The 27408-nt window shown below is 46.3% G+C and overlaps 1 protein-coding gene across 1 annotated transcript; it reads left to right on the plus strand.

Moving 5' to 3' along the window:
* The first annotated feature begins 4194 nt into the window (after window positions 1–4194).
* On the plus strand, window positions 4195–26795 carry LOC135374463 (sodium-dependent glucose transporter 1A-like). Its single transcript, XM_064607422.1, has 4 exons — window positions 4195–4270; window positions 13679–13805; window positions 15683–15841; window positions 24645–26795. The coding sequence occupies exons 1-4, from the start codon at window positions 4199–4201 to the stop codon at window positions 25664–25666; spliced, it is 1380 nt and encodes a 459-aa protein (XP_064463492.1). The 5' UTR covers window positions 4195–4198; the 3' UTR covers window positions 25667–26795.
* Window positions 26796–27408: the final 613 nt, after the last annotated feature.

Consider the following 27408-nt stretch of genomic DNA (forward strand, 5'->3'; position numbering starts at 1 on the left):
ATTGTCGGCTTACACACTGTATTGTTGATTCTGCTTACGTTTTCAACGTGAAAGAGAAAAGAAAAATTGGGGAAAGGAGAAATAATTAAAAAAATCCACACAATGATTCTTGTACTGATCCATCTCTATCTTTTTTTTCCTTTCTTTTTTTTTCTTTTCTCTGCGCCTCCCTGCACCGTATAGTTTTTCGCGGTTGACATCCGGAGGGGCTGCTGCTATGCTGCAAGTCCGTAAACTTAGTGTAATAATTAAGATGATGCCATTCTCTTCACTTCTCTTCACTATTACAGCTTAACTATCATATCACTTACAGTGTAGCTTATCAAAATGCACGTGCAGACCAGGTCGCTATAACTAGTTGTTGAGGTTCATGAGTCACAAGATCTGCTCGAATGTGATTGTACTTCCTAACATCGACAGGAGAATACTGCATACATCGAGCAAGGGTAAAAACAATGCCGGAAAACCTGGTTTCATGCAGAATGCTTGATTATTGGTGGGAGGGGGGGGGGTGCTTTGCAAGCCATGCACATGCGACGCACGTTTGCGAGTCCCCGATTACCATGATCTAAGCATTGTTTCATCTTAATCAAGAAATGTCACCGGCTGTGCTGTCTGAGGTTTTCCCTGGTTTTTCCGAAGACTTTCCAGACGAATGTCGGCATAGTTCCCCCAGAAGTCGGCCCAGGACGCATAGTAACCCCCTGTCCCCCACTCCTTCCTGTTGTCCTCTCTCCATCTGTCCACATCTGTACGCCGTTCATAGCCGCAGTTGCTTCGCGGCGCTAACACGGAATTTAAAAAAATACGACGCATCCGACGCACTCTAGATTTGTAGTTGTAACTTGTAAGGGACGAATATCGCCCCGGTGGAAATACTTTCACCAGCTGGATCACATCACGGAAATGTTTCCATTCCAGGCGTGGGGCGGCAGACGTGTCGTGTCATTCAGAGATAGCGATAACACACCGCCGGACGCGCTTCAAAATAAACCCCACGAAAAAGATCATTATCGTGATATTTTGGTTTCGCTGATCAAATTTTCCCTACCTCCGGAAGCCAAAATCTGACATATGGAGCTTTGAGTTAGAAACCGCAACACCCAACTATGGGTAAACAGTATTGTAAATACCGGTCCAGGGCTCTACCAGTATTCTGGGCATGTGTCGTCGAGTTTCCCGTTCCTGTTAGTGTCTTGCCCTTCAGTTCACTTCTAGGGGATGTAGCTACGCATATGCACGTACAGTTCGGTGGACAGTTCGGTGGTCACGGTGGAGGCGTGATGTTTCTGTTTTTACCTTTTCATCTTTTCTTTCTCCTTTCATTCATTTCATTTCCTTTGTGGGAGTAGCAGAGTTCGGCAGCGACGAATTCCATGTCTTCTGTGTTTTTTTTCCTATAATCAAACTCAAACTCAAGTATTGTAAATACACTAAAATAAAATTCACTCAGTGTTCTCTACTTCTTTACCGCCTCGTGTGTCGGTGACCTTCTGTATTCCTAGCCATTGCTGGGATTTGGGTATATACACGACTTCGATTTTGAATACGTATATTTAGTTCCGCACCAAAATTTCTGCTCCAACGAAGTCGCGTTTGATAGAATCATTGCCCAGATAGCACTCGCAGACGCCAAATTTTCCATATCTTCCGTTTTATTTCGTGATAGCTCTCGATATAAACGTGATATCGAATATGTCATCATTTAATTGCGAAGGCCCATAACTGTTTCCCTTGCTACAGCCTGCGAAGTAGCGTTTGGTCAAATCGTTCAGTTTCAAGCGACCAAAGAGCAAACGGGAGACAAGCCCACACAAAAGGCGCTGTGTTTTTTTTTTTTTTTCGTGTTTTTTCCTTTGGTCGCGTGTGGATTTACGCCAACCAGCCCAATCTATATACTTCAAACATTTTGTAATATCGTCGCCCAAGTGGCACTCACTGGCGCCAAATTGTCAATTTCCTCTATTTTATCTCGTAACAACTCTTGATACCAACTTGGTATCGACGGTATCATCATGTAATTACGTAGTTTGTATAGGCCTGCTGCACTAAACAGGCGGCGCTGCGATTTCCCGACACATGCGCCACGGGCGCCCAGACACGAATAACTTCCTAGTTCTCCGGCGGTATGCCGTGCTGGGCCTTATGTGGTTTCTCCGTGTAGGACCTTTTTTGGCATTTTTACTGATGTGCAGTACTGTACAAAATAAATCACATGTTAATCAACAGACATTTGTTTGCTGATGTGAAGTGTAAGTTAGCTAGAACACGACAGCAATTATGTGTCCTATTCACACGTCAGATTAAAGTTGCAGGTATTTTTTCCGTTCAGGAGACGTAAACTTTTACGCACTGAATGGCACGTTTGGCATGGTTGCGAACGTGAGCAATGTAGTCATTATCTTGCATCTCCTACTCTCAAAACTGCGCACTAGACATGAAATTGGAGGCATCAGCAGAATTGGATCTTTGTTCTCACTAAGGCCTTGAATTCCAGAAAGCCCTTTATCAATCAGTACGAGGTCCCTTGGTGAAATCATCTTAATAAGCTGCTGTGCTTTTTGTCTGTTCAAAGATTCACAACGTATGTGTCACTGTAAAACGTGGAAACTCGTTTCCGTCGTGTGTTATTCCAAAGCTAGAATCACGTTCTTTCACATATTTGTTGCAGAACTTAATCACACCTGCTGTGTACCAGATGACATGTGAAACGTCTTGTCTGAGTCCTAGATAAAGGTAGCTGGAGTCATTCCATTGAGAATCTTGTAAACATTGATATCATGTTGCTCGCTGTTCGCCGTGTGCACACGGCGAACAGCACTAATCCAATGGTGGCTGCGACACCTTTCGCATGGTTTGTTTGTAAGGCTGTAGAGACATGTTTATCTTCTGAATTGCCGTACCTGTGTCTACAACCTAACAAGACTAACAACTAAATTTTAATATTGCGATGTTTTCGCTCTCGCGCGCTTCTTCCCATTCGCAAGAAAGTTACGCAAAAATGTACACATGGGAGGCCGCTGAACTAGGCACTAGTTTGCATGTCTGTCGCCAGCTGGCTCTGCGAGAAACTCCAGCGCAACAGGCCTATATCGTGCGGAACGTAGCTTTTTTCCTAGCTGCAGCATTAGAACTCGCATTTCATCAATTTGTCGTCCAGAAGGCAATCACAGGCGCCAAGCTGCCAATTTCATCCGGCAATCTCATGATATCTCGAAAGTATCATGCTGGTTCCCACAGTTACGCACCACGTCTTATTTAACTTGCGGGGAAAGTTCCCGCTCTAGTTATCGATGTTGTTATCAGGTTGCGGCGCGAGAGGAGAGTTGTTCACCTCAGATATGTCCTCCTCTCCCTGCCTAAATCTGTTCCTCCCCGAGTAGCTAGCTCACGCACCACCCTGCTTCCTTAGCTTCCTTGCGTTGTCCTTTGCTATCAGGTCAAGCCGGATTTCAGAGGGGGTAACCCGGAATCCAGCTCTTGCATGTGAATTCGCCTTTTAACTCCCAAATGCAACTGGCGTTTTATAGTTTTTGCCGCGCGAATGTGGTGTAGCCAACGCCAGGGGACAGCAAGCCGGCCGGAGGCTCCATCGGAAGTTAGCGGCTACCATTCGTGATGATGTGGTTGATATACGTGATGCTGTTGAATGCTTTTATCCACTCACCCGACTTCCGCTCAGTGATTTACGGTACCTCGCACTCCCTGCACCCCCCAAAGGCATTTGTCAGTACCCTCTTCCCTTTCGTTCCCGTGCAACCCCTACAGAGAGGCCTTTGTTATCTGAGCTTCAGGCGCGTGTCGGCAATGACATATACAGCTGTTATCACTACAATAATGAAGTGTCCTGACGCGACTTTGTCTGCACTCACATCTCCACATTTATCGTTATGTGATCAATCAATCTATCGATATCCGCATTTTTTTTCAACACCCCCTACCGCTTTTTTTTAATCACTGCTGATTACCCTTGCCTAAAACTCCTACTGTGACACAGCAGTCGTCCGTGTTCTCTCGGTAACATGTGCTCCCCTCATTATCGCCGGCTGGACGCAATCTAATCAAGAAATAAAGAGGCCTGATGAAGATCAAGGCTCGCCGAGTGTATGTTCTGAGTACATGTAACAAGAGCGAACCCTATTAAGCCACGATAACGGCGGCGCTCACAGCGACTTGCTCTCTGCGGCCGGGAAGGATCATGTCTACAAAGAAGCCACTGGTGCATGCTATAGTGCAGACGGCTGCCCTCAACTTGGGATGCGGAGGACTGGTATGTCGTTTGACTTACATGCTTTTCGGTGAACTAGTGGTTACACAGAGCCATCTATGCTATTCTACCGTGTTTCTTCTGCTATGCAAAAGAGAGAGAGAGAGAGAAACGCCAGTGGCACAGCAGACGCCGGGGCTCTCGTCAGTGGATATATGAACTGCTAGACAACCGTGCCAGCAATTGTCAGACTCCAGGTTTGTTAAGTCTGTTAAGTGAATTACGAACAATTCAAAACCGTCCAATCCCAGCTGTTCCATCCTACTCCAGTTGGGGTATCGTTGGTGCATTGTATCGTTGAAAGCAGTTGGAGTATCGTTGTCGCTTTGCAATTAACTCTACATGGCGTATTTACTGAAAGCAGCAGAACGAAAGTGCACGTTATGGAACGCGAAATTCAAATTGGGAGTAGATTTATGTTGTGGAACTCCTTTGTTGCATATACACATGTATATACACACAGAGAGGTATCTTTGTGTGCACGAGTATATATATGTATGTGGTGCGGGTATTAATGTATGCATGTGTGTGCGTATGTATGCAGTTGTATAAAAGACAACCTGAGGGAATGTAAAGAAACTGAGGCCTATTGACAAGTCGCCGGTAAGCCGTGCCCTATGTAGGGTAGGGATTAACGTACTTTCCTAGTAGTTAGTAAGAGATGGGTGCTTCACTTCCTACCTGCTCTGGGGGGAGGTAACCTGCCTGCTCTTTGGGTTTTTTTTTCCGCGACTGCCATACTTAAGTCGCGGATATTGTGCGGTTTCTGAAGCAGCGCAGCAACTATAGCAACAATACGACCGCGAATCCACGCGTGTACACGGTGTTTAACAAGCGGTATGGGCCGTAAAGTTCTGCGCAACATTTAGTGTATTATGCGTCCTCTACCGCATATTATATCTCCCAAACGGACGTTATCTTCTTCGGATAACACTGGAGATAACGATGTGATACAACGTCATCCGTTTCCCAGTTTTATCGCTAACTAAGTCTCACCGCTGTTCTTGGGTCTTTCGTGAAGATGTGCGCCTACGAAAGCTGTACGATGATGTGTGACGTAGCCCGGTTAACGGGGCTGACGGTACACGAGCAAAACCAAATCAAGCGAAATCAGCATGAGATAAGAGAAAACTCCGAACAGCAACAGTGCAAATAAATATGGGTTTAATGTCCTAGACTATATATAACAGGTATTTAGAGAGGGGGAATGAGGTACAATTTACACGCGTCAGGCCACAGAATTTCGGCACACAGCTAATGAGAGCTCAGCGCCTTGAAGCGTATACTGGCGACGAAGATGGTACCCTGGATCAAGGGACAGGGGCAGAAGCGTTCGTGTAGGATGGCTACACACGGCAGGAGAACGTCAAATCCTGGGAGCTGGCGCGCGAGTCGATGGAGGGCGATGGGGGTGGCAGTCTTCCGGCGCAGAGCCTTGCGGACTGTCTTACAGGAGGATTCAGAAGATGCCGTCTTTTGTTGGGAGTCCGCTTATAGAGCACGTGGTGTCTTTGCCCCGTGGTCCACTTTCGCATCTGGCGTTCACACTTCCAGGAAAGAAACCTTCCCTGTTCCTTTCAACTCCTGCGCCGATGGGAAAGCTCGCCAAAATAGCTTTCCTACGGCTCTGGCGATCAGCACGACAAAATGGCCGTCACGGATGATACGTTTGTGCACAGATATGATAAGATGGCATAAATGAAGGATGCTACGACTGTTAATATTCGCTAAAAAGAAGTAAAATCTATTTGTGTCGTACGCTCGTGCAACCGCGACAATACACGCTTGATTGCTCGTCTCTTATGTCAACAGACACGAAACACTGTTTTTACAGCTTTCGTGCGGGCAGCTGAAGGTTATGTGGGTGTTTGGTCTTCTAGTTATCTCTGTGTGAATGACAGACTGCTTAGAACCCAGAATCGCATGCTGACATACCCCAAGTGTACAGGCGTCGCGAAGTAACGTGGGAGCGGGTGACCTCATGCCATGCCAGCACCACCTTGCGTCGATGCCGGGGTGTAGACTCTAGGACACCTGTACCGCCAAGGAATATCAAATCACATGCAATTTAGCCAGGAGAAATCTAACAGAAGCAAGTTTGGCAATGACACAAACCTGCCCGCTTTCATCTTACAGAACACATCAGTGGTCTATACGATAGCCTGTCTGTACATAGGGGTACTAGTTGAAAACAAAAAAAGATTACCTCCAAAAATATGAAGAACGATTCCTCAAGAAGCTAAACCAGCATTTGGCACTTAACTCGACATTCTTATCAACCCGACCACGTACGAAGACCTCACTGTAAAGCCACGGCAGTCCCGCCAGGCACATACGCTAATGAGGTGTGTCTCAGCACACATACGAGGGTGGTTCCATAAGTTTCCGGTCCGAGGTAGAAAATGCGCGCAAATTTGAAAATACGATTAAGGACGCGTTGCGCCATCTGTTGGAGGGCCGGAGCACCACCCTCAACCCTCTCCATGCTTTTGTCGGTTGGAGAGCGGCATTTCAAACAGCCAGGGTGCACTCTTCAGTTAAAATGGAAAAAATCGAGTACCCCGCTGTGATAAAATTCTTGACAAAAGAGGAACTTCCGCCTAAGGAAATTAAAGCGCGACTGGACAAGGAAGGACGTGTACAGGGAAGCCTCTCCGTCGTACACAACGGTAAAAGACTGGACTAAGCAGTTTCGACTGGGGCGAGAGTCCATTGAAGATAATCCACGCGATGGTCGTCCAGTGGAAGTGGTGACACAAGAAAATTTGTCTCTTGTCGAGGAGGAAGTGCTGACGACAGGCGTCTGAAGGTGAAGGAATTCTCAGAAAGACTGGGGCTTTCCAAAAGAACCGTTTTTCGCATCATCGGCGAGGGCCTTCACATGAAAAAGGTCAGTGCGAGATGGGTGCCACGACTTCCCTCATCAGTTCAAAAGCAACAGCGCGTCGTCTGTGCCAAAGAGTTTTTGGAGCTCTGTCAAGAGAACGAAGAAGAAATATTGAAGTCAATTGTCACAGGGGATGAGACTATGGTGCTCTACTATGATCCCCTTTCGAAAAAGGAGTCGGTGGAATGGCGCAAACCAGGAGAAGCACCCTCAAGAAAAGCCACGGTCACACAATCCACAAAGAAGATCATGGCAACAATATTTTGGGATTGTCACGGGATCCTCCTCATCGACTTCAAAGAGAGGAACACCACAGTGAATGCGACTTATTATGCTTCACTCCTGCACCGACTGCAAGACGCCATCAAGGAAAAGAGGCGCGGCAGGTTGAGTCGAGATGTCCGGTTGCTCCAGGACAATGCCCCTGTCCACACGGTTTCTGTTGCCAAGGCTGCACTGAAAGAGTGCGGCTTGGAAGAAATCCACCACCCACCCTACAGTCCAGACTTGGCACCGAGTGACTACTTCCTGTTCTCAAACTTGAAGAGGGATCTGAGAGGACGGAGATTTCAAAACGATAGTGAGGTGCAAGAGGCAGTTTTCCAGCATTTTGTGGACAAAACTTCGGACTATTTTTTCGAGGGTATAAGAATGCTGGTTGAAAGGTGTCAAAAGTGCATCGAAGTTAAAGGGTGACTAAAGGGGAAGTTAAAGGGTGTCGAAAAGTGATACACTTGTTTCGGCCCATGACTATTAAAAGTTGGTCGGGCCGGAAACTTATGGAACCACCCTCGTAGTACAGAACAACTCAAGGTCCAGCAACGACAAGTTGGAAGACGGCTTCCCCAAGCATCATTCGCGAGTCCCAATCTTGCCATACAGGGTGAACCAGGTTGGTCCACCTTCTCGTTTCGAGAAGCAGGATCAATTAAGGATGCGCTACCTTGGAAGACTGGTCCACGGAGCAGACGGAGCCTATAGGATCCTACTGTTTCGATACCTTCGATATATTGGCACAAGAACGTGCCAGAGCAGGGCTGGTCTAAAATTGTCAACAAGGAGATAAATATCGTGAAGAGATGGGCTGGCAGCAATGACAAAAAAAAAGAGCATGGCCCTGTACAGACAGCATAAGACCGGCCCAGTCCCATCCTGTATGACCCGATCCTATCCGCAGAAAGAAGCCTCCTACCCTAGCCCATTGAAACCAGGGTGTCGAAACGTATCCGAACCGAAAACTATACCTGAACCGTTATTTTTGCCGGAACCGAACTCGAACACGAACCGAAATTTTCATCACACCGTTGAACCGTTAGGGAGTGTTCAGAAAAAAGTTCCAACCCCTTTTAATACCTGTTTATTCTACTTCCCAATCAACTGTAGACCGTCTGTAGCTACACTTATCGCTACTTCTTTCCGTCGGTTGTGGTAATCTACACTGTTAAAACAGGTGGTGGTGATGGTGAAAGGGCTTGCCGTTGTCGGCCTCACGTATATGGGCAACGTCACGACTGATGCCCTGGGGAAATGTGCGTCCTGGGCCGACTTCTAGGGGAACTGTGCCGCTGTTAAAATAGTACTTCACCACATAGCACGCTGCTAGCCAACCGTCATTCCGAATGATATCATTCTGTGTCATTTGCAGAAAATGGAGGAGGCGCCTATCTGGGACACATTATGCTTTTTCCAGATAGGTTCCTCCCCCGATTTGAACGAATCATGACACAGAATGATATCATACGGTATGGTGGTTGGCCAGGAGCGTGCTAAGTGGTGAAGTTCTATTTTAACAGCGTAGGTAATAGCGGTTCCACACGGTTAGCACAATAATTCCTTGAAGTCACCTGAGGGCCCTGTAGAAAGCGGTTACACCGAGAATCATAAAGAGTAAGAAACGATATTGGACACCACGATTTTTTTTTTCTTTTTCTATTGGCTGTGTAACCGCTTTCTGTAGCGCCGTCAAAGAACTTCAGAACTACGGAATATCAGCAAACCCCTTACCAGAAAATGCTAACGAGAGAAGGGCACAAAAGGTGGCGCTACGGAAACGCGGATGCAGAAAAACTGAGCAAGAATGATTACTCGAAGGGCTAGCACGCGGAATAGGCGACTTATACCGTACAACACTAAACATGCTCTCCAGTACATCCTCCGAAATCAATCCTACAATTAATGCAGTAGTTCCTTAACTCAAGTATTGTTGTTAGTTGCGATGACCACCCCACACTGGACAGGTTTCCAGTATGCCGTCGCACTACATTGATTTTGAATTAGTATGCTTGTGAAGAGCTCGCGGAACTCCTGAATAAATATCTTGACTGCTTCTGCCTTTCTTGGGGATAAGTCACTCAATGCCATAGTTGGAGTTCTCGGGGTCATCAAGGAAAACCAGTGGAACACCTGCTCAATGAACCACGCTGTCGTTATAGCGTTGGTGCCCATTTTGTTCTGTTCGACAAGGTGTCTTATGCCAGCAGCCGCAGCATGGCTAAATATTGCATAAGCTGGTCCAACATTCATTTTGGAATAGTGGTTTGGGCTCAAGTGCTTCATTTGCAAAGCTGCTTACGGACAAGATGTCCCCTCAGTTTTTTTAGAAGGTGTGGTGTATCTGCAGGAAATACAGCTTTCGGTCGCTGTCACATGGATGAGGTCACGAAACAGTCGGCTTTTCGCACTTCGTTGCTGTAATTCCGCAGAGCCTCCAAAGAGCTTGCTCCCCAGGCTCCATGACGCTAACTACCGCACCCACAGATATTCCAAGCAATTGACTCCTCTTCGCGATATGAAAGATTACTTCTTTAACGACTGAAGCATCAACTTAGTCGGCTGAAAATTACAGAAATTGGAGATATAAGCAGATTAGTATGATAAACAACAACAACAACTTTATTTTCGGTCTTGGAGAGTGGGGAGTTTCATCGCAACAGGCGATACTCTACCCCTGTGCTGTCCTGTGGGATGATAAAACTAGCAATACTGGTATAAAAGCAGGGACAATGCTCACATCACAGGTGGTATGAGACAGTTTGCTTCCAACGGGAAGTGACACCTCCCAACATAAAAACTAAGGCATGTGTGGCCAGATCGCTTTCTGCTGTAGGGTTTGATGGTGGTATTGTGGGTCTGCCTGCATAATGAAAGTGGTCATGCCATGTGGTTCAACTGTCACTATTGTTTCCAACTGTTTGCAGTCGGATTACCTATTATTGGTTTGGTGGTATTGCCATAGTCCAGACCTGGGCTAAATTCCATTTCCCCAAGCATTAACACTGCGTGACGCTCTGCACTACGAAGGGTAGCCACCCTAGGTGCAAGAGTAGCAAACATCTCATTCAGGACACCTACAGTGGAAAGTATAATCTACGCACGTTACACTCACATCAGACATACGACTATACCTGGACGAAGCTTTATGCTTTCTATATGTGTTCGAAGCGCCCGTTCAGCAGGTACAGGATAATCTTCATCCCTTAGGCTGTTGTAGCCCCTGGACCCCCATGGCACTCTTAGCTTGAGACCTTTTTGTATCGTTGCAAGTGACCACGTGCTCTCGCACATTGTGGATTTTTCAAGGGCTCGAATTTGGTCTGGCGCAAACAAGTGGGAGAAAGAAGTCTTCAGATTGTTCCTTTCTCTCTCCGCAGCTCTTCTCTTTTTCTGTTCAAGGTTCAATTGTCTTTCCAATTCCAGAATCCGCTGGTTAAGAAGGTGATGCATGTTCATGTCTTGTTTGGGTTCGAGCCCTTGTACTGCTATGGCAGATGATGTTGTGGACTTCGGGACATCAATATGCTTTGCACTCAGTGACATTTTCAGAAGACAACGTCACTCTGTATCAACTGCACAGCCTGCACCTTCAGCTGCAGGTACCAAAACCTCCTCTCGGCCAGCTGTGCTGTCAATGGATGCACCTGGAGGCTGAATATGCGCAGTGTCAGCTATGCTACTTCTCATGGCTGTAACAGGTTCCATGCCTCCCTCGGGGATATTCAGGACGTCATCCGAGAGACCGGGATCCTCAGCTTCCGAGCAGTCCGGCGGTTGCGTGCTCTGGGGCTTCTCTGTTCCTCTTGTTGAAATATCCATTATGCCTCCTGAATGTGCCCTCCATCAAAATATCAGATATGAAAAGAAGCTAGCAGATGTGGTAATGAGCATATACCATAACATGTGCACTAACCTGTTTGTTGGCAATTGCAAGTGTAGGCTTCCACGGTATGAAGAATGTTGTTCTTAGACTGTGGCAAGGCGTTGGTCCGTTGCAACTTGCTCAAAGGCTCAGCTGACCGAGGGTGTGCTGCCTTCCTCTTGTTTGCGGGTTGTCGAAGAAAGAAGATACTTGGCACTGCATTTGGTTTCAGCGTTCTTTTCCCATCAGGACGGTGGTCTTCAAATTGGTCAGCTTCAAAATTATCCTGATAATGATAGTTCATGTTAGATTTAGTTTATGTCACTTTAAGTGAGACTTAATGATTCACAGGTTTGCTTTTGAAGGCAATATCCCAGATGTATGCCAAGATTATCCCAGACCACAAAGCTTTTCGTCCTTCGTTAGTTCTGATGTTCACTCCAAATTTCTTATGCTGAGTGCTGCTACGATATTAGAAAAACATCGACCTGTCAACAGAGACATGTACACACACCTTTTTTTTTTTTCTTCTAAAAACCCCTTTTTACCGGTTCCGCTCAGTGACTTCTTTATCACGTCTATCTCCGTTTTGTTGGGTGCAACCGACGACGTACTGACACCACATGTTCCACGAAACACTGAGGCAGCGCAGATATGGAAACCAATTTGAATGGATCCCAAAATAATGATAATATAGCTACTCACCTCACAAAGGAAAGAACGTATTGTAGGAATAAAGTTTTTCCTGTTGATCCTATGCAGCCAAACCTGTAGTCTTTCAGTGTCGTTTTTTCCGGTGGGAATTGAAAAGACGCTTTTCCCCTTCTCATTCCTGTTCGTGCATTGATCCGCACAACACATAGGCATTACGCTAATTATCAACATCCGCAGTGCTTGTGTACCCCTCAGCGGTACCCCTCAGTGTACCCCTGTACGCCTCAGCGGACGAAGACACTCCCGATTCCACATGTGGTTTCAACAGAGACGAACAAAACTGGGAAGGTGAAATATGGCAGCCCCGTGCCTTCCGATAGATCCCACCTCTCTCCTTACCTCTGTCCGTTGGCCACGTGACGTCGTTCGACGAATCCATGTATAGGAGCGGCGAAAGGAAAAGGGCCGCGGTACTCACCCAGTATACAGTGACTCTAGTTCAACTCTGCCAAACTGGTCGCACTGTCGAAGATTATGACGTCGTTTGTTTACAAACAGGAAGATGCCTATTACGTTGCTCGGCTAGGCCGTTTTGTAATCCAACGTCTGTGTCATAGTCGTTGCGTGTGGCATAGTTAATGTACGTCACTATGCAAATGTCGTGATCACAATAATATTAATAATATAATGAGAATAGGTTACAAAACTATGCGCGCAAATGTCGGTCCGAAGCATTGCTCGTTGCATAGCCCCCAAAAATCACGGAGCAATGCATAAGAAGAGGATTTTGTTTGTCTCGGATAATCATCGTGATTTATGTTTTATGAGAAGAGGAGTGTTATTGCAGCAAAGAGTGTAGCTGGAATTGCGGAGCACCCACATGACGTCACCGATACCTTTCCAGTTCCGGTTTTACATTTGCCTGCAGTGTCGTGTGCAGAGCCTCTGTCTTACCTCTTGTCTGACCTGTTCTTTCCCTCTTTTTCTCATTTCTCATTCCCTGTTCACACGTCACCTGCCCAACGGTTTTTTTTTCTTCTCATGAACAAGATCAGAGTGCCTCCTTTTCACACGATCAACATCCCTATGGAATGTCCTAGTTGGAAGGGAACAGAACTGCTCATGGAGCAGAAGTTCCCGCACCGCGCAGCGCCTTAATATCGGAACTTTAGTACTGCGCACATATAGCAGACGGAACCATCGGCCCTGTCGTCTGCTATGGAACATCTTCGTGATCAGAGGGTCTCTAAAAGGCATAAGATACCGCGCTCACGTAGGAGGCTTTGCACATCTTCCGCTGGAGTATTTTGGAGGATTGCCCGTGTCAATACACAGATTATTCCTCCTTCCGTGCAAAAATTGGACCTTTGTGCAGCGCTTGTCGTAGCCTAGCGGCCCTTCCACACACTGGTATCTCAGCCTAATATCGTCATCTGTCGTGCGCGCAAAGAATGTCCCTCAGTGCTTCGAGGATCAACAACAACGTCTTTATTTTCATGATTTGGTCGAGGTGTTTCGTCGCCAGAGAGCGAGGTCATAGAACGTGCGCCTAAATATTTACAAAATACACTCACGATTAATATTTTTACATTGCATATTTGTTTCATGTTAATAATGTTTTTACGTGTCACACGTTATTTTGTTGCAATTGTTAGTGTTATTTTGTTGCTTATGTGCAATTTATGCGTATATTTCAGCCGTCGTATATTTTTATTTTTCTCTGCCGTCATTTTAGGGTTTCATCCTGTCACTGACGGGCGTTGCCCTGCTAGACCTGCAGGAACTGTACGACACCAGCATCGGATTGGTGTCCCACCTGATGACCAGCCGGTCTGTCGGAACCCTCGTAGGATCTATTGTTGGTAAGTGACCGCATAAGAAGCTCACAGAAAGGGCGAAAAAAGAATACAATACTGACAGGGGTGACATAAACCCACCATTTTTATGACTACCTTCAAGCAGGAATTTTTTCGCGAAACCGCCATCTTGTCCAGGTCATACTTAACAGAAAACGTCATCTCGAGGTTGTGTAACTTTGTTCACATGTCGTTTTTGCGTTTGCCGACATGTTTCCAAGAAAAGCAAGAGGAGAACGTATTTTGACAGCGTAAACTGTACGGTGCTTCTAACGCGGCATGGTAACCTATCTCTCCTTAGTTTAAGTGCATCGCACCCGTTCAATTCGTCTTAGCGGGGTCGTCATCACATCTTTGGAAGTGGTCAACAGTACGAGGCGTCATGAACAACACTGCACACTTTACTGCGGGAGCATCGGATAAAAATAACTACCCTGGAAAGACGTCCAAAACGGCGCATAGAAACAACAAACGCGTTTGTTGTCAAATGGCTTCGCTGCCGATCACGGACGCCACCCTCTTTAAGGTCATGTGTTTATTTGTCGTTTGTTATGACGTGTGACGGGGACCTGCCCAGAATGCATTGCGTGCGCCCGGCGTGCTTTTGTCTATGATGAAATGCATTGGAGGACGCCCCTGCGCTGGCGTCATATTTTCATCTCATCACATCACATTTTTCTGAGCTGAAAGCTTTGCAGTCGTGTCGTCTTTGAAAGCTGCCCGTGAACAGAGCTCACTGCGGGTTACGGGTCCATTGTCGGGCCAGCGTGATTTTAGGCGTCCTGTTCTTGAACGCCTTTCACGCCATTCAGTACACCAGCACGGCCACGTCGTGTTAGCCGCGTAAAAAACTGTACTTGAATCAGTATTAGGAAGCGACGGCAGCTTGGGGAGATGCATGCAAAGAGGCGAAACGAAAGTAAACACGAAAAAGGGCTCGCCGTTGTCGGTTCACAGAGGTGGGCAACGTCCCGACTAACTCTCTTGGGGAATGTGCGTCCTGGGCCGACTTCTAAGGGAACTGTGTCAACATGTGTCTGAAAGAGTCTGAGAAAAACCCAGGAAAATCCACCAGACAGCACAGCCGGCCCCGGGATTCGAGCCCGGGTACCTCCCAGTCTCGACGCGAAAAGAAAGACGTTAACAGTCACCTGGGTTTGAGGAAAACACAGGACGAACTCAAACTGAAGGCAATCTTAACGTCGTCAAGCAGACACCTGCTAGCCTGCATATACTAAGGACATTTTAGCAACCACAAGCCATTATGTAGACACCAATGTCAAAATAGGCAATTGCAGGTAAAATACACGCACTTTTGAAACTGTCTACTAGTTCATGATTCCTCCCTGAATGTCACGGATACCTCCTTGACATTGACACACGGATGGGACAACGTGCATCTTGCCTAAATATTCCGTACTAATCCTGATCTGTAGTAATGAAGGTATTGAACATTCGTCCTTCCATGCCGTTTAACTTTATTTCCCTGCGACCACTCTATATTCTCAAAGCGGGTGCTTTCAAGAGTTATCCAACGTGCATATCATTCCTGGCTTTGTATGGTCACGTGACATGTCACGTGCTATCTCCCCGTACGCTGCTCCAAATGCGTACGCTTGTATACTGAAATTGTATAACCACCATTGTAACATTTATATTTCACAAAACATGAAGGCGTTCAGTAAAACTTGGAGTTTGCTTCAATAATACGAATTAGTGCATTAATGCTTAACTCAGCTGACGTGTTCCTCATAACCCAAAGAAAGCCAACACATGCCAACGCTTTTAAGAAAGTTTGGCACACTGATATCACGCGTGAAATATTTTTTTTTAATGTCTTTGAGATAACGGAAACAATACGATGAACATGCTCATCCGTCCAGGAGGTTACCTCTTCGACACCTGCAACAAACAACTGCTGATAATCTTCACACTGGCGTTGATGTCTCTCACCTTCGTGTTCCTGCCGTTAAGCTCGAACCTGTGCTTCGCTTATCTTGCGAGCTTCTCGAACGGCGTCGCACTAGGTGCCTTTGACACAGGTAAGCTTCAGTTGGGATCAAAATGTCTGCGTACATTGAAGACGCCTCTAGAGGGCGGCGTGACAAGGGGGTTAGCCAGCGCCACCTAGATACAGAAGGTCTGCTGAAATCCTCCTCTCCCTCTTTCGCCACCAAACACTCTGGTAGTGAGTCCGGCGCAGCGAACTACATCCTGTACTGTCAAACTTGGGCTGTAGGACCACAGTCACGCAGATGATCGTACCATGCGTTTGTTCAAAATCATTTGAAAGTGACTGTTCAATGCATATATTGCGCGCATATAGGAGCAAAAACGCGTGCGGGCACGCAAACTCAATGCGGATAATCATGAACCATTTGCGCCCAACTCAGTCTAGCAAGGTATTCTGTTTTTTTCGTCTAAGGTTTTCACCGTTGGTTGCTGGGTATTCATTGAGCTTCGTGAGACAAGGTGCTAGTCTTTTTTCTTTGTCGGTCGTGCGATTATGCATCTTAATGTTGAAATGCCGTTCATAATGAATCTATATTCTAATGCACTGTGTTCTAACGTAATAACATGTACAAATAAAACCGGAAAGCTGTGCAGATATGTAACCACTGTACCACGATTATTTCCGTGTCTAAGAAAAATTCTGTAAGTGGAACTTTCACCAAGCAACCCCCCCCCCCCCCCCCAGCAGTGAATTTCAGGATAATGGGTGGGAAGTTTCATCGCCGGGGGCGATACTCTACCCCATTGGTGGAGGTGAAGCAGAGAATGAAGGAATGGGTCCGGTTACAATGAGGATCGAAGTCCTGTGGCGTCCAAAAAGGCGAAGAGAGCCTTGAGGGCAGAGCGTTGGTGAGCTGGATGCGACCAGGTCCATGGCCTGGACTGTAGACTAAAAGTGCAACGCGATTTCCAGAAAGTCAGCCTTGAGATAAATATGGGCTTTATTTTGTTTTCCTATTTAGTACGCGGGGACGTTCACTACTCGCAGACGACAGTGACCGCCCATGCGGCTCACGGTGGCTCGTATCCATGGCTACGACCGCTGAAAACACGTTCATGACTGGCCACGGTGGTTGAAAACACGATCCTCATTGGCTGACCCTTAGTTGTTACGTCACACCGACGAGTACGCAGGCTTTCTCCATCTAGGTGATGTTGGCTTAGCTCAGAAGCAGAAATTAATCGTATGTGTACACCAGTTTGTCGACAGGAGAAATTGTGCAGTGAAGTATACATGGATAGCACGCAACGTCTGTGAATGTTTCTACTTGCATAATTATTTGTCATTTTTGTCGTTTTTACACTGCAATGTATTGTTTTTAATTCCGTGTTAGCACCGCGAAGCAACTGTGGCTATATGAACCGCATACATGCGGACATGGCCAGACGGACAGAGAATGGCAGGAAGGAGTAGGGGACAGTGTACTCGTAACCACTATGCCACGGGAGCTGGCACCGTTATATGTAAGCCGACAGCGTATTTTATTAATTAGCTATCGGTATTTCCGGCATTTAGACGGTGTTTATCGTATTAATGGATACATGCTGGAATGATAAGTACTCTAATTTTGTTAAATTTGACCCATACGGACGCTGAAGTGAAGAAAGGTGCAGCCACGAGGGAACACGATGTCAATATAGACAGATATAAAACCCCCGTGCGCTCGAATGCTTGTCGTTATGAAGTACGAATGCAATATATAGAGGGTGTCTTCTTTTTTTGTTTTCGATACAGATTTTTCATGAAAAAACCATAAGGGCTATAGACATCCTCTTTTCACTTCTATCATCTCTGGGCCGGCGGACGTCCTTGGACACCTGTTGCTCAACCGTCGAATGACTAATTACCTACAAATCGTTAAATAACTTTTTAATTATAAAAGCTACGAAGTTGTTCCAATGAGATCTGTTCACTCCAACCATCCAACCATCTGTTCACTTCAGTCATCTGATATCGTAGCCGTTTTCAGAACAAAAATCCGTTCGATAGATCGTCCGCAAAAAATTTGTGAAGTTACACCTTTTTTTTTTTTTGCTCATTGCTCATCTTCGAAGACGCGTCTTTCGTTCACTCCCAATGTGAGAGGGTGAAAGAGCACACTGTCGCCTCTTGCGTCCTGGAAAATGATTAAAAGAAAACAGAAGATGCAACCCAAGATAAGGGCAGTTCCCACAGCGTCACCCGTTACAATTGTTTATCTTTTGCTTCTGCAAGTTAAAGCTCATCTTCGACGCATGAGGAGGCACTGTGCTTCTTCACCTTCTCACATTGGGAGTGAAGGAAAGACGCGTCTCCGAAAATGCGCAATGAACAAAATAAAAAAAAAATGGGGTAACTTCACGAACTTTTTTGCGGACAGTCTATCGAACGGATTTTCGTTCCGAAAACGGCAATGATATCACGTGACCGAAGGGAACAGATGTTGTCATTGGGACTACTTCGTAGCTTTTATAATTAACAAGTTAATTAACGATTGTTAGGTAATTAGTTATTCGACGGTTGAGCGACAGATGGCCAAGAACGTCCGCCGTGCCAGAGATGATAGAAGTGAAAACAGGATGTCTATAGCCCTTATAGTTTTTTAGGAAAAATCTGTATCGAAAAAAAAAGACACCCTTTATATTGCAATATATATGCAATATATATTAGGGGGAAAATAGCCGGAGCTCTTTGGCTGCACACATCGCATATTTGAATCTTTAGCGATGGATTCATTCCCCTTTAAACCGCTCCTTTGCCTTCGATTCATTGATGACATCTTTATTCTCTGGTCTGGTGGTGAATAAACTTTGCAATCATTATTTGGTCATTTCAATTCTATCCATGACAAGATCAAATTCCCATGTGATTATTCTACAACATCAATCAACTTTCTTGATGTGACAGTTTCCTTCAAGTCTGGTCAGCTTACCACAAACCTCTACAAGAAACCTACTGATAAGCGACAATATCTTCACTATGACAGCTGCCACCCCAACAACCAAAAGACAAATATACAATATGGCCAGTTTCTACGCCTTAAGCGAATCTGTTCAGAAAATGACGATTTTATTAAACACGCTCAACAAATGTCCTCTGGCTTTCAAACAAGAAATTATCCCGCTCAACTCGTTCATGCCTCTTTCATTAAATCTTCCGCAGTAGACAGGGCGTCTTTATTCACTGCTAAACCCAAAAAATGACAAAGCTAAAGTAATTCTCGCCACCAGATACCATAAGGCACTCGTTAATACGAATTCCATTCTTAAACGACACCTTAATGTTCTTCATGGTGACGATAAGTTGAAAGAAATATCCCCATCCCCTCCAAAAGTTGCTTTCCGCAGATCCAGTACCTTACGTATCTATCTAGTACCTTACGTTCTAGTACCTTGGTAATCTCACTGCTTCTTGTATGACTCAGAACAAGCCCGGTTGTTATACATGCGGTGGTACGCGCTGCCAGACTTGTAAATATATTCAACTATGTGCTATTGCACGAAGCACAGTTTCTGATTTTATTTTCAAAATACACCAATCCCTCCATTGTAATTCATCCAATGTATGTTATTTAATATTCTGTTACAAATGCAATGTCCAATACATATTGGAGATACCTCTAAAACCACGAGAGAGAGATTCTACGGCCATAAATTCGATATTCGTAACAATCGCCAATCTCCAATATCCATCATTTCAACCTTACTTACCGCAACTTTGAAAACGACCTAAAAATTATTATTTTAGAATCTCGATTCAGCACCGATATTAAACCTAAATATAAGGAATCCTATCTAATATCCAAATTCAAATCCCTTCAACCCCATGGTCTAAATCTCAGCCCTGGATCCGTGTATCAATTGATTTAATTCCTGGTACGTACGCCTTCGTTTAGCTGCTCAAAACATCTTTCAATGGACCTCTTTCACAATGGCCTATGCGCATGCGTATGACCTTGAGGCGCCGGAGAGGATTATCTCCGTCTTCACTAGATGGCGTACCATGAAGACGACAGAGGTGGGGACCAGTGGGGAGACCCTGTCGGCCCCACTCCGGACCGGTTTTGGTCCTTTGTGCTATGCACATGGATCTGTTTTGACGCGCGCCGAGCATGGTTCGTTGGAGCGTCGCTAGGATACAACGCGTACGTGAAAAAGGTTCCTTTCACGCACACGTAGTCTACCCTTTCATCCAGACAGCCCGTGGATGTGTCAGCGATGTGTCAAGATGTGTCACCACGACCTTGATGTCAATTATGAGAGGTTCTGCCTTTCTCCCTTCCCACTGCGTTGACCCCCAACAGTCAAATAGTGATAAAACTGCTAGCTTTCCGGCATTCCTAGTGTTTCTTTTTCTCCTATTCTTTTTTAATGTGTATCCTGCCCACCCACCCACACACACTTTTTGTCGTGTCTGTATTGTGAACTCTATATACCCCTGTTCCAAGTTATTATGCAAATCCGATTTACGTATCATAACGATGTATTTTTTTGTTTTCTAAATTAAACTCATAGGTGGTATCGTGTTTCGGTGAGTCCTGGATCACTGATATCAATCTCAGACGCCAGTGATAACGCGTTTGCCCAGTCAGCCCAGATAAAGAAAAACTAGGGGGGAAAGGCGTTCCACATTCTTATGCAAGCAACTAGCTTCAAGCAAGATGGGAAGGAAAAAGGACCTCTCCGCTGCTGAAAACAGTCAAATAGTACAATGCCTGGCACAAGGTATGAAAACATTGGATATTTCAAGACAACTTAAGCGTGACCATCGGACTGTGAAGACATTTGTGGCTGACTCCGAGCACAGAAGGGTCCGCGCAGATAAAGGCACAATCAGGAAGGTTTCTGCCAGACAAATGCATCGGATCAAGCGAGAGGCAGTTAAAGTACCCTTACAAAGCAGCAAACAGATATTTGAAGCTGCTGGTGCCTCTGGAGTCCCGCGAACTTCAAGGTGCAGAATCCTCCAGAGGATTGCAGCTTTGCATAAGCCTACTACTCGGCCACCTCTCTCCAGTGTTCACAAGCAGAAACGTGTGCAGTGGGCACAGACATGCATGAAGACTTAATTTTGAAGTAGTCTTGTTTACTGATGAATGCCGCGCACCCCTCGATGGCCTAGACGGATGGAGTAGTGGATGGTTGGCGGACGGCCACCGCGCCTCAACAAGGCTGCGACGACAGCAAGGAGGTGGCGGAGTCATGTTTTGGGCCGGAATCATTGGAAGAGATCTGGTAGGTCCTTTTAGGGTCCCTGAAGGAGTGAAAATGACCTCTGCAAAGTATGTAGAGTTCCTGACTCAACACTTCCTACCATTGCACAGAAAGAAGAACCGTGCCTTCCGTAGCAAAATGATCTTCGTGCATGACAATGCACCATCTCATTCTGCAAAGAATACCTCCGAGTCATTGGCTGCCACGGGTATAAAAGGAGAGAAACTCATGGTGGGGCCGCCATGTTCGCCCGACCTCAACCCTATTGAGAACCTTTGGAGCATCCTCAAGCAAAAGATAAATGAGTGTCGGAGGCAGTTCAAGTCCAAAAAGCAGCTCTGGGAGGCTATTTTGACATCCAGCAAGGAAATTCCTGCAGAAACAGTGGAAAAACTCACAAGTTCGATGGATGCAAGAGTTCTGAAGGTGATATCAAAGAAAGGGTCCTATATTAACATGTAACTTGGCCTGTTACGATGTTTTTCTTCTTCCACTTCGAGGGCTGTGGCCACGATGTCTTTGACTGAAACATCCCATTCATCTTCTTTCGACTTCCTAACGTTGCAAATGCAATAAATTACCATTTTCAGTTCACTACAACATACAAAACGTTTGTTGTGCATAATAATTTGGAACACAAGAATTTGATTGTTTCCTCTGCTGAAAAGACAAGAAGAAAACTGTTAGCGTTGGGAGGCTTGTCTAATAAAATTTGATTTATACCACAAATATTGACGATTTGGACATTATAATTACCGTCATCTGCATAGACCATTTAGGAAAATCAGATAAAAATATGACTTGCATAATAATTCGGAACAGGGTGTATATATTTGCATACGCGAGCTTTACACCTTGTACCTGATGAAGCGTGGTCCCCCACGCGAAAGCTTGTACATATTAAACTAAGGAAGCTTCAGTGTTGCTTTTTTGTATTGTGCTACATTTCATATTGGACTTCCCCTGTTTCACCGAGATTCTACTATCGGATTTTCCCAGAGAAAGAACATGACCCATACACACGCTACGAAGGCTGTGGGTCCGAACTGCAAGAACGCACGCACTACATGAGGTTCTTCATGGACATGCATGCTATCAGCTGTGACGTCACTGAACTTGTGGCCAATTACATTAGTTCGTCCGCGTCAATGTGATAGGGACTGAAGAAGTGTAATGTAAATGATGAGGAAAGTAAAGAGAAGACGTGTAAAGGGGGAGAGAGCGTGTCCATCTGCGGGAGGCTTGGAGTGCACGATCACGACAATGGCAGTAGGCAGGACAGCCGGTGTTGGCTTGGCGACGTTAGCACTGCCTTGAGTTTGAGGGAAAACACACAACAAATTCACGAACCAGCAATGAAGCTTTTAATACACTGTGTGCAAGGGAGACGCAGGAGAAAGAAAGCGTGCTCCTAGGGCGGAATGTATTTGCTATCCTCCCTGATAGCAAAAACAGAAGGATGCGCGTGACCCAACCAAGCGTTTTTCTCCAAGAAGTGTCGGTCCCTCTCCTTAAACCCATTACCCCCAGGTTCTTCTCGTCCTGTGTTTTCCTTGAAGCTCAAAGAAATATTAACGTCGTCAAGATTGGTATGTTGACGAGATGCACGCCGCATAGCACGCTCTGAACCAAGCATTGCAACGAATGATAGGTTTATCCCTCCTCGTTCGAAAGAGAGAGAGGGGCGTACGCCTTTTTGTGTCAGTTTGGATATATGATAATTGACACAAAAACGTGTACGGCTCCCTCTCTTCTCGAATCAGAAGGGATAGCCCTACCATTCGTGGCAATGGTTGACGCAGAGCGTGCTATGTGGTGAAGTTCAGTTTTAAGAGTGTGGGTGTTTACTTGATGTGTTTGCGTTGATATGGGTCCTGGCCGACTTCAGGAGGAACTGTGACCATCGGTCTGGAAAGTATGACGCATAGCCTGTAGAAAATCGCACAGATGGTGGCCGTGAATTCGCTGTCTCGGCATCCCGGTGTTCAGCGTGCCATTGGAGCTCCTACGAACAAGGTATGCGGTATTCGCTCAGCCGCGCCGGCATTCCTACGCTAGCTCCAGTGGCTCAGTGGTTAGCGTGCTGGCCATATCACGTTGAGACTTGGAGGTACCCGGGTTCGAATCACGGTGCCGGCTGTTCAATCTGGGGATTTTCCTCAGTTTTCCTCAGATGCTTTCAGACATATGTCGGCACAGCTCCCTTAGAAGTCGGCCCAGGACGCACATTCCCCAGGGCGTTAGTCGTGACGTTGCCCACCTCTGTGAGGCCAACAACGGCGAGCCCTTTCATCAGCACCACCACCGCCGGCAGTCCCACGATGACTCTAGAATTTCAATGACACGGGACAGTCTTTCTAATCTGCAGTAGTCCCTCAGGCTAGGCAGTGCAGTTGAGGGAGTGACTGCACTTTAGAAACGGGACCAGTATGAATTTCCTTCCAGGAATCCCACCAGCATTCCCAAGCCGGCCTCTCTTGACCACTGCCGCATCCAGAGGGAACACAAACACCAGGTTATTGGCTACTCGAAAGAACTTTTATCGCTTATTTTTTTTACTGCGAGGCATTGTCTCAGTCTAGAAAATGGAAAAGGCGCAGACTATGCCCTACATGACGAACACGGAAACCAGTGACACAACCCCCTCTCTATCCGTGTCAATCTCTCCCTCTCTCTCTCTTCCTGTCCCACGTATACGCCTCCTCTCTGTCCCTTTTCAGGAGCATTCCAGGAGTATTTGCTTTCTCCACCGCCTGCCACTGTTGCTTGGTAAGCACCGGACATAAGGCACCAGTCCGGCTTTACCGAGTAACGCACCTATGACGAAATTCTGAATAATGTCGTCTTCTTATACCCTACGCTCTTAAAATAAGGCTTCACTACTATAGCACGCTGAAGGCCAACCACTGTACGGAATGGTACCTGTGTCACTCTTGATTTGTGGAAACGCAGGGCGTACGCCTTTTTGTGACAATTAACATTTCTGTACAAGTGTCACACAGAGGCGTACGCCTTCCGTTTTCAACACATCAAGGGGGAGAGCGATGTCACTTGAGCTGATGGTTAGCTAGAAGCGTGCTATGTGATGAAGTTCATTTTTAAGAGTGTAGCCACACGGCAATGCATTAATGCGTTACATAAACGGAATGGCGGTAACTGCACCTCCTAGCCAACCATCATCTCAGCTCTTCTACGATGCTATGCTACTAGCTATGCTACGGGGCCCCACTGTGTACTCTGTATGGCAAATACTAATAAAAAAATTGAAAATTGAAAAAAAAATATTGAAAATCTCGAATGACATCATTCTCTTCCCTGACTTGTTGAAAACATGAGGCGTACGCCTTCTTCGTGACGATTATGCCGAACATAATTGTAATGGAAAAGGCGTACGTCAACAAATCAGGGGACGCTACGATGTCGTTCGTGGCTAGGGTATTAGCGTTCAAAACCGGCGGAAGAAGCTTTCTGATTCAACACTTTACGGGCAAGCAAAGTGTCACGAAAATGGCATACGCTTCCCCTACTAAGCCAATCGGATGGCAGAGGGACCTCACTCTGAATACTGATTGACCTTAACAGCGATATTGTAATTTCTTCCCAAAGCCCGACCTCTTAGTTCTCATTTTCGTATTACAGGTGCCCAGGTCCTCCTCATCAAATTGTGGCCAGCCAACCCTGGACCGGCACAGCATATCTACCAATTCTCCTTCGGCGTCGGGTCTCTATTGGCTCCGTCACTCTCCCATCCTTCCCTTTCTAGCGACGCCGATGACAGTGAATCAAATGCCACCTCCAACCCTTCGCTATTCAGCACGACGTCAACTATGGACGACGTTCCAATCAGCAGCCGTTCTCCAGCAACTACACCGGAATCTAGAATTCAGTATGGCTTCCTGACCGTCACCATCTACCTTGCGGCGATTGTCGTTTTTCGTACTGTCCTCTACCTCGTTGATAATAGCAAGAAAGAGGACACAGCGGTTCCTCAAATGAAGGCCACAGACGCTGACCAATCATCCGTTACCAGCGACGTCCGATTCTCAAGAATTCTTATAAGCCTAGCGGGAGTCTACATAGCTGCCTGCGTAGCCATGGAATGCGCCTATGGACACATGTTGACGACCTTTGGTATGATGAGCGACCTGCACATGCCGAAGTCTTCTGCTGTGTACCTAACGCAATTCTTCTTCGCAACGTCCACGGCGGCGAAAGCGCTTGCAGCAGTGGTTGCCATGAAAGTGTCTCCCTTTGGATTGCTGCTTGCTTCGAAAGTGACATTAGGCTTTGCCTTCTGTGCGCTGTCGGTGTGGGGCGCAAAGTCCAGCACGGTACTGTGGGTTGGAACGGCCCTATCTGGCCTGGGACAGGCGGCCATCTACGGTGGTGTGGTCTCCTTCTGTGCCGACTACATGGAGCTGACTAACAAGATGATGTCCGTTATTATATTTATGGACGGCTTTGGCGCCATGCTCGCACCGGTACTAGTCGGACCGTTCATAGAACTTTTCCCGATGGTGTTGATGTACTTGTGCTTGGCGTTGGTGATAGCGATGAGTGTCATCTTCATTGTGCTGCACCTGCTCACTAGGAAACGGAACAAGCTTAAGGGTAGTCCAGAGGCGGAAAACGGAGATGGCGCTGTTGAAATGAAATCGTGAAGACTAGCCTGGATGAGTACCCAGTCTGTAACGTGTAGGATGGAGGACCCCCAGCTTTTGGAATCTGGATTAGTGGAAAACGTACCCAGTAAACCAGAAATATCCCAGGGACGTCCCAGCAAAGTTGCACACGTGACCTATGTCCAGGAGGTACACCAGGCGTTATTTGGACGTCCACAATGTGACGTTGAAAATCGTCGGACATTGTATCTCCCAGGGACATCTGCAGGATGTAAAAGGAATTGCCCCTGCGCGTGGCATTTTGGGCACATATCTCCGACACGTGATGCTTACTGGAGTGACGGAAGCAAAGCGAGAAACATTTTAGTTTTAGACCTTAATTTGCAGAATAATCACATCATGGAAGATAGTTTGAACTAAAAACACAATATTTGTGAGAAAGGGACGCCAAGAGTATCAACGGTTATGCTTCGACGTTGTTGGCACACAAACTTATTAATTCCCAAGACGTCTTCGCCGTTACAAGCGTAGTTCGCGCCGCAGTACACTTACTGAACGTACTGTCTTGCTGAGCTCAAGATCGCGGGTTCGATTCCGGCCGAGGGCGGTAGCAATGTGGGGGAGTTAGGCATTGTTTTCAGCACCGTGTGTCGGAGATTTCCGTCGCACGTCAAAAGAACCCCAAGTGGTCCCAATTATCTGCAGTTCTACCCTGCGGCAAGTGCAACATGTCGCCACACTGCGCGGACAAACCTTACGTGTAACATCACAGTTATTATTATATTATCAGTTATCATATCACCATTATTTATTACCTACGGCTCTCATTTCAGTATATGCAAAAACTGAATTATAATGCTCAGCAAACAAGCTAATTTGATATGAAAGGGTAAACGTCCCATTCACATACAGATATCCAACGGAGACGTTCATAGGACGTTCCCCGGACTGCAAAATGAGAAGAAAGTTTGTTACCAGGGACGTCGCACAGGCGTAAACGGGACTTTCGCGAACATCCCTGGGATATCCAAATGTCAAATTCAGTTCTTCCCCAGGATATCCTTGGGACATATTTGGTTTACTGGGGTCCCGACGGCTTCATTTCCTTCATTCTTTTCTCATTTCATTCGTAACGCCTGTTGTAAAGTATTAGGTACTCAATTATTACTCTAAGGGACTTTGAATTTTTCCGAGCAGCCCATAAACTCTTTGCTGGGAACATGTCCTCTTGCAGAGCACGGTTCTCAAACACGCGGGTGTGTGACCCTTGCAGGTATCCCAGGTGCGTGCATGTGACCCGCACTCAGTTACTTCCACCTATTGCCACAGCATACGCCCACCGCACAGAAGAAGAGCTGCCTTCTACGTTTATATTCTTTCGTGCGTTCCGAAGCATCTCTTCTGTCAACTGCTAACGGGAAAAAATCGTTCCATACTCTGTGGGGTAACGTTGTGATAACTTATCGTTATCTCGGTACGTTCGCCACCGGCGCCGTAAGGAGCGTGTCTCGTTGTCTGGCCTTGTTTTGTGGCGCGAAGCGAGCGCCCTCGAAGTGCTTAAAAAGGGACGCTGCTGTGAGAAAGGGATCTTTTTCCGGTTTGTCGACTAGACGGTGCGGCACCGGGAATTCTTCTGGTATGTAATAAACGGTTGTTTGCATTGTACTCGCATTTCTTGAGTTGCGCCTTTTTGACCCGGAAACCGGCGGTGGTCCTGGTGAGTGGATCTCGCCTGCCCTCGGAGGGCAGTAGGATTCCCACAAACTGGCGCCCAACGTGGG

This window comes from Ornithodoros turicata, chromosome 1, assembly GCF_037126465.1.
Source record: "Ornithodoros turicata isolate Travis chromosome 1, ASM3712646v1, whole genome shotgun sequence".
Lineage (NCBI taxonomy): Eukaryota > Metazoa > Arthropoda > Arachnida > Ixodida > Argasidae > Ornithodoros > Ornithodoros turicata.

Excerpts from the sequence above, each read along its gene's own strand:
- LOC135374463 (XM_064607422.1), top strand. The coding sequence starts at position 4,199 with ATGTCTACAAAGAAGCCACTGGTGCATGCTATAGTGCAGACGGCTGCC. Across the intron at positions 4,271-13,678 it reads ACTTGGGATGCGGAGGACTG|GGTTTCATCCTGTCACTGAC; the intron begins GTATGTCGTTTG and ends CCGTCATTTTAG. Across the intron at positions 15,842-24,644 it reads ACTAGGTGCCTTTGACACAG|GTGCCCAGGTCCTCCTCATC; the intron begins GTAAGCTTCAGT and ends TTCGTATTACAG.